This window comes from Larus michahellis, assembly GCF_964199755.1.
Source record: "Larus michahellis chromosome W unlocalized genomic scaffold, bLarMic1.1 SUPER_W_unloc_1, whole genome shotgun sequence".
NCBI lineage: Eukaryota > Metazoa > Chordata > Aves > Charadriiformes > Laridae > Larus > Larus michahellis.
The window spans coordinates 1,781,026-1,791,356 of NW_027435888.1; the positions used below are offsets into that span (position 1 = coordinate 1,781,026).

At 44.2% G+C, this 10,331-nt stretch overlaps 1 protein-coding gene across 1 annotated transcript; it reads left to right on the forward strand.

Annotated features, from left to right (window-relative positions):
• Window positions 1-232: 232 nt before the first annotated feature.
• LOC141736675 (microtubule-actin cross-linking factor 1, isoforms 6/7-like) lies at window positions 233-9,965 on the forward strand. The gene is made up of 6 exons (XM_074571230.1): window positions 233-283; window positions 4,112-4,343; window positions 4,695-4,921; window positions 5,626-5,747; window positions 6,500-6,601; window positions 8,744-9,965. The coding sequence occupies exons 2-4, from the start codon at window positions 4,298-4,300 to the stop codon at window positions 5,662-5,664; spliced, it is 312 nt and encodes a 103-aa protein (XP_074427331.1). The 5' UTR covers window positions 233-283; window positions 4,112-4,297; the 3' UTR covers window positions 5,665-5,747; window positions 6,500-6,601; window positions 8,744-9,965.
• The last annotated feature ends 366 nt before the right edge of the window (window positions 9,966-10,331 follow it).

Below are 10,331 nucleotides of genomic sequence, written 5' to 3' on the forward strand. Positions count from 1 at the left end.
GCCCTTCCTGCCCCTCTCCCCCCACCCCGCCGCCCTCTCCCAACCTTCTCTCCCTCCCTGACCTCCTCCTCCCGGCCCCAGCCGTGCTCCAGGGCCTGGCCCTGGGCCAGGGCAGCCCCGGGGAGGCGGCCATGGTTCCCGCGGGGTCAGAGGGCAGGAGGGGGTGCCCCGGGGCACGCTGGGAGTTGTGGACCTGGCACAGGGCTCCCGGCGGCCATCTTGTGTCGGCTGAGGGGAGGCTGGCACAGGCCGACACGACAGATCTGCAGAGCCGGGAGCTGCGGTGAGTCCTGGGCCCTCGGGCTCCTGTCAGCCCTCTTCTGCCTCCCTGTTCCTCCCTGCCCTTCCCCTTTCCCTCTGGGTCCTGTTTTTCGCCTCCCTGTACCTCCCTTCCTCTCTCCTGCTGTGCTCTGCTCCCTGTTGCCCTTTCTCTTTTCTCCAAGTCCCTCTCTCTCTCTGTCATCCTTCCTCTCCCTCTACTTTCCCCGTCGCCCTTCTTTCCTGCTCCCTGGGCCTCTTGGTTTCTCTCTCTCTCTTCTGCACAGAGGCCCCAGGCTGAGTGTGCAGCTCGCACTGTGCAGTGAGGTCAAACCCATATGGCTACTGGACAGACCTCTCTCCCTTCTGAGCACAGAGTAACTAGGTTTGGGGTGTTTTTAGCTGCCTCAGTTAAGCGACTCCAGTTAGATAGGATGAACCCTGGCTTCAAAGTTTTACTCTGGTTTTTTTTTTTTTTTACTCTGTGACCAGTTAATGAAAATATGCCACTATTATGTACTGGTAAACAGTGGGTCCACTCATTTGTCTTCCTGTTATGTCCACAATGAACAAACAGGCTCTATTAAGACTAGCTATATAACATGAGTTTTACAATCTAGCTTGATTAGTCACTGTGAGCCAAATCATGCTTGCTTTACTTACAGGATTGTCTCCCCAATCATTCTGCCTGCATGAGAGGCCCTTCAGATGAGCTTCTATTTTTGCATTTTCCCTGGGCTATGCCATTAGCTGGGATTTGTTTGTTAAGGAGAACATTAATGTCAAGCAATTTTAACACGTAATCTGATCTGGAATACTTGTTTACTGGAGTTGTTTACCCAATAGTAGATCGTAGAGAAGATCAAGTCATTTATTGTTCTACTCAAAAAAAAAAAAAAAGGTTCTGAATGTGAATGGAAAACCCTTTTCTGTATTCACTTACCTTTCTGTTCTGATGTATTTACTGATGCCTGTCTTTATTCCCAGTCATGGAATTCATAGAGTCGGTTCTGTGTGAGTAGCACGCAGTCATTTTGGTTTGAACTAAGCCGTAGGCAGAGCACTAGCGTAAGGTTTGGACCCAGAAATGTGCACTCTTGTGGGCCTTGTGTCAAATCATCTGTTTGTGCACAGAAATAAAACACACAAAATTATTTTCTAAAAAACTTCAGGCTGCTCTTAGTTTCACCTTTGCCTCTTCTCCACTAATCAACATTATTTTTCTTGCTACAAGGTGTACAAGGAGTTACATTCTGGGTAAGAGCTAGAGTCAGGGGGATTTGTGTTTTCATTGCTGTTTTGCCCTCAGAGGGCTGCTGAGAGTCATGGTCACCGCCTTGTCAATCTTCTCAACCTCTCCTCTTCTGGGGAGGAGCAAGTAAGCGAGCCAGTATCAGGATGTCTTTTTAAGGGAAGAAGCTTAGTTGAAGACAAGAGGATGTATTTACACTGAGACTGACACAGGCCCTTTTCTGTGCCTTCATTACCTTAAACAAAGTCTGAGCTGAGCGGAACAGAGCATGTGCCTCTCATGTTCCTGCACAGGGGCTATAGGGTAGAAACGCGTGGAGTTCACAGCACCGGGAGGGACAGTGCCTGACAAGAGAGTGGGATTTTCCTGAGAAGGGAGGAATGAGCTGAGAAAATAAATAAAAGTGGAGGGAAGGATGGGGCTACTCCCACAAGAAACCTTTCCCTTTTGTCAGATCTACGGGTGCAAGTCAACAAAACCCAAATCCTTCGTCAAGTTGGAAGGCACCTTGTGACCTTTCACTTCCACAAGTTTTATGCACGGTTTTGACTTCCTTAGGGGGTGGATGATGAGAGGGAGTAGACAGCTGAGATCAGATTTAATTTACTTATTAATTACTTGCTAAACTTTGTGTCAATTAAGAAGTATCGCTGTTGTGAAGACAGAGGGGTCTTGTGGCCAGAGAGGAGACTGCTGAACTAGGTTGATAGTCTCTCCTAATCGGCCTTCCTTGTCCTTTTCTCCTTTTCACTGGTTTCTTTGACTCTTCCTGGTGCTACTTCTCTCTTCTTAAAGCAAGGATAATGTCAATTCATATTCTTGCAATGCCAGTACCTCTTTCTGTGATGTTCTTCAATGGAAGGGTTTGAGGCAAGTGACAAATACCACCATGAAAAGTATATATGCAGTGGTGTTATGCACATGCCTGGAATATTGTTGCCATTTCTGTCGTTATAGGTACTAGATATGGGGAGTGTCTGTTGCCAAGATCATATGCATAGTTAGCATCTGATATTTTGCCTGTAATCAATCATCTGTCCTACAAGGGTATTGCATGGACCTTTCCAGTGCGTCTCTAATTGTGGTGTTTAAAGCCTGGGTAGCTCTCTGTTGGAATGGGAGCCATCACTGGCAGAGCAATCACTACCTTTGTTTGATAGTATATGCGCTTGACATTAGGATGAAGGGTATTTGTCTGGCATTTCTCGCCAGCTGGGTGTGTTGGAAGTGTGGACAGCTGTAATGTGGTGGTGCAAGCATAAGAAACTGATAAGTTGTTTTGTTTGTTATTGCAACTGCGTGAGCTGATGGCTGAGGTTGTAATGACTTGCATTTTCTTCCTTTGAAGTTCTAAAACACCTCGTCTCATTCATTGAAGTACGAGTACAAGGAAGCCCACTGAATGTACCAACAATTTTAAATTTTAATATATATATCTCCTAAAATTAGACCTGAATAGTGCCAATTTAATTCCCGTCTTTACCACTTTTGTAAGGTTTTGTTGCTGCAATCAGTTTTCCAGAAGTCCGGAAGGTGGGAAGGCTACTTATCTTCCATAACACATTTTGCTGGCTTGTATGATATTCGCACTTCTAACAAAAACACTGAGTCCATAACGTTGGTCACAGTGTCTGATTTGAAGTGGGTTGTGTGGTGGGAAAAAGTCGTTAACATTCGCATTGCCTGTATTCCTTTGCATAGAAAGGATGTAGCTATTTGTTCCCATCAGGCAATCTTGTTTTGCTGTGCTCTTTCTGGCACCTTTCCCAAGTGTAGTCAGGAGTGCTTTTTGTAGATCCCGGAGGGATCGTTAAATGCACCCAAGGTTTACTAATTTCTGTAAATGGAAAGGGGCACGGTGGTGAGGTGTTTTTAGGAGTCTCTAGGGATCCAAAAGCATGTAGTAAAGGCTGTCTTTGGACCTATACCAAAGGGTGAACCATGTTACAGAGCTGTAATTGAGTTTCTGGACACCTCCCTGGGCTCAGTCAACTGTGGGTCAACATAACACGCGCTGTTGTGTGCTTTTAGTTGCAGAAAGTAACGTTCCTTTACTGCAGTAACAAGCATCACCTGGGCACTAAGAGACGTCTTTTTGAATGACCAGACATATCGAATCTTAACCAGTGGTTATATGCCAGTGTATTGGTCCTGATATGAAAAAGTATGTATTTACTACTCAGGTAAACAGCTTGCTAAAATGATGGAATGGCTCATGAAAGAGCCAACGAGTCATGGCTCTCCAAAATAAGGTACAACCTGCTGTATGAATGACACAGGAGTAAAGGCAAGAAGATTCTGCTCTATGTATAGTATCTTCAGATGGAACGTCTCAGGACTGAAACCGGATTTCACAGTAAAATTCTTCAATCTGAGAGGAAGTACCATTTTGCAAGGTCATTTTTGTAGTGTAGATATTGAGAGAGGGGAAGAACCACGAAGGGCAGTATTGCAAGTGGCGCATACCTCTGTTGGCTAGAGATGTTAAATATGTTAATTTTAAAGTACCTTTTTCCAAGAGAATTTCAAATGCCATTTTTCAGTTGTTTTTTTTTTCCTAATTTCTCTGCCACTTCTTTCTGTCCTTTACCACCCTACCAGTTTCATGACAAGATAGATTCGACTCTTGAGAGTCTGAAAGGCACAGCTGAACGTCTGAGGCAGCCACCTTCAACCTCAGCAGAGGTTGAGAAGATTAAAGAGCAAATCAATGAAGATAAGAACGTGTCAGTGGATCTGGAAAGACTTCAGCCGGTGTATGAGACGCTTAAACAGAGAGGGAAGGAAATGATTGCTCGCTCAGAAGGAGCCGATAAGGATATATCTGCTAAAGGTAATAGATGGAGGAAAGTTTCATGTAGTGGAAATGCAGCAAGCTGCAGCATATAAAAATGTTCATTTCTGATGACCACTGATCTGGGGATTGTGTTCTCCTGGAGAAGCTGGAGAAGATGTATAAAAGCAAAGTATTTGTTTAAAATAATTCATCGTGGATATGACCTTTGTTTTATTTTTTAAGGTTGTGGTGGTTGTTTCCACTTAAGGTTATGAGTCGTCCTGTAAAGAAACAATTTTACAGTCTAAATTTTAAAAAATACCCATATGTTTCTGCTGTAGAACTGTAGAGAGATTTATGGCCAAGAATCGTTTGCCAAGGTAGTAATCTAGTTCCTCTGTTGTTTAGCTGTTCAAGATAAACTAGACCAAATGGTCCTCATTTGGGAAGACATCCAGACCTTGACTGAGGAGAGGGAGGCCAAATTGTTGGATGTAATGAAACTAGCCGCAAAGTTGTGGTGTAGTCACGTGGCTCTTGCAGCTACTATTAAAGATACTCAGGAGTTCATTGGAGAACTGGAGGGACCTGGAGTTGACCCATCTCTAGTCAAGCAACAGCAAGAAGATGCTGAGGTCAGTAGAAAGTATTTTGTTGACTTAAAGTATGTTATTTACAGTATGCGGAGAAAAGAGAGACTTACTATGAAATACCACAGGAGGCTATTTTTTTAGAGACCAAGAGGGATAATTGTGTAGGAATTTACTATAGTGGTATCTTGAGAGTCTGTGGTAAATAACGTGTACCAGTTCTGAATTGCAATGAGCATGCAACAGGTGCCTGTCCTTATATTTGCATATCTGCTTATAAACACGTATATAATAAGCACGTCACTGAGACTTTTGAAAGTGATACGTACTTGAGATTCCCTGAGTAATAGGGAACATCTAAATGAAAGGTGTACGCATGTATCGTGCTCTATGTATTATGCTCTAAGCCTGTAATTATTCATGCTGATAGTTAAAGATTTGAGGGTTGACTGACAACCTCTGAAAAAGAAAGCACTCTGATTAAAGAAATCTAATTGAAAACTTCCTGTTTATTTTTTTTCATCTCATGCAAAGTGACATCATAAGCCATTGTTCTAATTTAGACTGGTGTCAGGTGATTTCACTCTGACCCTGCAAAGGGATGCTTGTGTTTTAAGCGTCAGATTGTAAGTCCAAGGGACTTTAAAGAAACCACAGGCCGAATCCTGCCATGTCCTCTCTTGAAAACAAGCTGTACATAGATTATTAAAGTTAGTGTGAGCGGCATTGATTTTTTTTCTCTTTGTAAGCTGCTAAAGACGAAATTGATGGACTGCAAGAGGAACTAGCAACAGTTCTGAGCCTTGGCTCTGACCTTGGAGCTGCTTGTGGAGAGCCTGACAAACCTGTTGTCCACAAGAGCATAGATGAGGTATGGGAAATGCAGGTGCTTGAATCTGCTACGCCAGGTGCTTGTTCAGCTGAAATTGGTATATCCTCCCTGCCCCCAACACATTTTGCAAATAGACATTTTGCGGCAAATGTAAGATACCCGTGAAGCTTTTATGATAACGTAAGGTTTGCTTTTCAAGTAAATGGATCTTGGCTCGTATTAGTTCAGAATGTATAGACGATTTTATTGTATTGATTTATGGGTTAAAAGTTCTGTAAAAGACAGAAAGGTTTTTTGTGGAAATAGTCACTGATGAATGCAATAGATGGCTACTTTTTGCAATAGGAATGCTGGAATAAATTTGAAACGTATCTGGTTTATGCCAAGTGCGACATCTTGACTGAGACAATGCTGCTTGGATGACTACAGAGTACTGACAATTTCTCCAGTGTTCAGCAGTGTGTTTCTTTTAAGCTACCTTTTTGATAAGGATGCAGTTCCAAATGATTTAATAATAGTATTTCCCATATTGACTGTAATCCGTAGGTTAATAAAACTATTCAATAATCAGTATTGAATTTTACAGCTTTTGCCATCCAGAACGTCGAGTGCATTCTGAAGGAAAGTAACTATGCAGTGATAAGGAGAACAAGAGTTTTAACATGGAATTAATGTGAACTATTCATGCTTAGTTTATTGGTGTTATTGATGAGTGAATAATGAGTGAACGCACATTATACAGCAGCAGTAACATTCGTTTCTCCATTGGAGTAAATTTCACCTACTTGCAGGTGAATTCTGCCTGGGATGCCTTAAGCAAAACAAGGAAAGACCGGGCAGATAAGCTTGTTGAAGCTCTGCAGGCAGCTGTTCCATAGCAAGATGGACTGCAGGTAAGATGGTGTGATACATCTAACCCAATCTTGAGTCAATAGGATTTAACGTGGTTGTAGTAAAAAATGTTACGTGATTGGGAAGGTGACATGTGTCACTGATTCTAGCGACTGTTTTCTTCAGTAGGCAGATATTTTTTCTCGGGGTTGGTTGGGTTGGAGGTTTTTCTTCCATTGAAGACTAAGTCTGTTTGGGTTGTTTTCTGCATGTAGTTGTTCATATACTCCTCTATGTATAGATTCAAAATTGATGTCCCCTTTATTGGTAAGACACAAGTTTATAGTAATCCTGCTCACATTTCCTGGTGGCAGTCAGTACGTAACATAATAGGCGAGTTGAAGGTGTGACATGTTTACATGATCGGAAAGGAACAGAATACAGGTCCGTATACTCACCTGCAGCTGTTTTCTTTGAGTGGAGGACAGTGAAAGAACTTCAATTTTATTCCACCTTTTTTATAAGTCAAATATTTCAGTTTGACTATTTTAAGCCCAAAATATTAACATAATGTTACTGGACCATTCCAGGAATTCTTAGCGTAATTATACTAAGAATATAGACATACTGGACCATCATTCTTAGCGTAATTTATCCAATCACAATACTTTGGAAGATGATTCACTTTTAAAATCGGTAGGTAAACTTTCCAGTGGTTTTTTAAGATATGTTTTCTCTATATGTGCTGTATTTTATTTCATTTTTTTGCCTATTCTTTGCAAGTTTTGGCTGAGTGGCAGGCCTCATGTCTTTTGTCAGTGAATGGCTGGAAGATGGAAACAGTAGAAGGGTTTTCATGGTCAGATTTTGCAAAGCTGTCTTTTTGCCCAGTGGAATTACTGTCTGTCTTGGTTCATTAGATCTTTAAAAACAGAGTTTCACATGGCACTGAGGGCAGTTGCGTGTGTGTTCGGTGCAGATCGAGCAGCAGAACATATCTTAATAATAATGCAACATCTTGTTTTCCATGTTTTTTTCTCCAAGGTCTCTTATTTTCATACTGCCCAGAGGTTGACTTGTAGGGTTACATTAGGAACATTGCCGTTGCTTTAAGAGCTTTGTATTTCCTGGGGCTGCACGTTGTGCATCCTACAAGCTTGGTACTTTGTAAAAGAACTGCATTTAACTGTCGCCTTACGCTCATTTCAATAGACAATATTAAAAGTATTGTGGGCAGATTGTTAGCTACAGCTGCCTCACCCTGTTGAGCATGTTGGGGGGGTTAGTTCTCCTTTTGCCAAGGAGTTGTGTAGCAGTGGGCAGCTCTGAGAAGCCGTCCTAAGCCCTTCTCCGTAATGAATCACAGATAACAGGCAGGAGGAAAAAGGGCCTGGCAGAGGTATTTTTTCCTCTGTGTAATTAATTGCCCGGAGTGCTATAGGTGTTCTTAATCTTTAACTGGAGTGTTCTTGAGGTTGTTCTGCATTATATCAGGAGTAAGGGAAGTACCCACAAAGCCTCAGAACTGGGGAGACTTCATTTGTTTTTTGAAGTTCCAGCTGCCTTATCCTGAGGAGATTCAGTCAAGCTCAGGTATTGGCCATCACTGTCTAATCTGTACTGAATGGGTCGTGTTCCATCTTCCTGATACAGATACCGTTATCCTTCAACAGAAGTTCTTTTGTCATCATCGTTTAAAGTGTGTTATCATTCAGCTACCACCTTCCATCTTTGCTCCGAAGGAGTGCGGAACAGAGTTTGTCTTGTATTTACCTTTCGGGGTATTCATAAAAATTGCTGATTTTACTCCAGAAGTAGAGTACTAGTCCGCATGAATAGTACTGGCAGGATATTGCTGCTAATAGGGGTTCAGTCTTGCAGCATGTACATTCTCGTAACCATTACGTGGAATACTTTAGTTAATACTGGATCCCTTGTATTGCAAAAACCCCTAGGTTCCGCTGGAGAAAGCTGTTTGGTTTTGGTTTGGTTTGCTTTGTTTTCAAAGCGCACAGCAATCTTGTTCTCTGGAATAAAAAATTCTGGTATTTTACTTAATGCGACTTTGAAATCTGACACTATTTCTCTGCTCATGCTTCAGTTTCATACTGTGATTTTGGGTTGAGGATTTCTGCTGATTTGCAGGATTGAACTTTGGTGAAAGTTTATCGTGTGGCTGTTGGTTTTCTTTCTGTTTTGAGTAGGGATGCACATCTGTTGTTATTAAAGCCATCGCTCAAGAGATTCTGCATCAGCCAAGTGACGTGTTCCTAGAGCTTCTCTGCGGGGTGCCGCTACTGGGAAGTAATTCCCCAGGCCAGCGATGGGTGGGCTGTTGGAGTTGCTGATGAACTTCTTGGAAAAAGGGACAAATTAGGAAGAGCGGAGCATTCCTGGTGCGGAGAATGGCTAGGTCCCAAAGAGCAGCTGTCAGCGTGGCACAGAGATCAAGAAACATTATTCTGCAAGGATAAACCGTTGAAGGTTGGAGTTTTGCTGGAGCTACAAAAGAAGACCGTGTCCTTTTATTCCATCGCTGACAAAGAAATGCTTTTGCACACCTTCGGAATCAACACCTCACCTCCTCTTTACCCTGCTTTCTGGCTATATAGTCTAGAAAGAAATGGATCTTTCAGTCTAAGTCAGAAAAGTGACAATTTTGGCTGTGACTGCAGAGCTTCTGTACGAGCTTCAGTGTCTTGCACAGGAATTTACCCAGGAGTGTGTAGCGACCCAGGTCTTCCTGGGAATCAGCAGCTGATACTTGGCTCTGCTTTTCTTCCCGCTCTGCTCTGATGGAGCTGAACACTGAACTGCTGTCCCCGAACACCCTGGAAGCACTCTGGACTAACTGCGCGTCTGTAAGGTGCCAGCGGTGCGTGTGTCAGCTTCTACAAGAGTGGGGGTGGCTCTCTCAATGTCGCCAACAGTGAATGCACAGCTGATGGCTGCTGCCTCTTGTTAGGGCTGAGGCGTCCCTTCCTGGTGCATCTGGAGCAAGAACAGGGCCAGCACGATGAGCTGCCTGGGCACCTCTAGGTTTGCACGTACAAACTGTGCTGCAGTGCTCAGGAGCAGCAATTTGTTGCGCTTTGATCATAAATCACCGTGCCATGTGAAAGGGAGTGTGTTGTGTCGCTCCTGGTGTTCCTGTGCGTCGGAGGCACTCACTTGGCAGGCGCAGCACTGCAGCCAGCGCCGTTCCATGACAGCGCTTGAAATCTGCATCGTGGCTCCCAACGGCAGAAAGCTGCGTCACCATCCCAGGGAAGCCCAGAGCAGAACTCCCGCGCAGATGCGACAGGAGCCCACAAGCTCACTGCCTTCTGTATTTCCCACTGGGCTCTGAGGGGGGAGAGCGGAACTGGGGGCTGTGATTTGTCAAGGGGATGCCCCCTCTGTCCCTGTGACCGCCATTCATGGCCCAAAAAAAGGGAAAAAAACCCAACAAAAAATAAGGTCAAGGGCTTTTTATTAGTTAAATAAGAAATCACTTTCTGGAGAGCAGCTGTCCCTGCCCAGCTGCCCGGCTCCTGGGTCTGTCCCGTGGGGGCCTTGGTGCGTGAGGGAGGTGGCAGTCGGACGAGTCGCTCTTGCTCTCCGCTGCCTTGTGCAGCCCGGGCTGGTGCTGTGCTGGCCCTGTCAGGCAGCAGGGGTGGCAGGAGAGAGCAGTATGAGCTGGGGTGGGGGCAGTGGGGGGGACACGGGTGGGGAAAACCCAGCACCTCGTGGGTGCCCTGCCCTGCCCGCTGTCCCCTTCACACCCATGGGATCCTCTCCCCAAGCCAGCCC

What these genes read in the sequence shown, in the direction of transcription:
- LOC141736675 (XM_074571230.1), top strand. Translation starts at nt 4,298, where the DNA reads ATGATTGCTCGCTCAGAAGGAGCCGATAAGGATATATCTGCTAAAG. An exon ending in TAAGGATATATCTGCTAAAG is followed by an intron (nt 4,344 to 4,694) that starts GTAATAGATGGA and finishes TCTGTTGTTTAG; the next exon opens with CTGTTCAAGATAAACTAGAC. An exon ending in AACAGCAAGAAGATGCTGAG is followed by an intron (nt 4,922 to 5,625) that starts GTCAGTAGAAAG and finishes TCTCTTTGTAAG; the next exon opens with CTGCTAAAGACGAAATTGAT.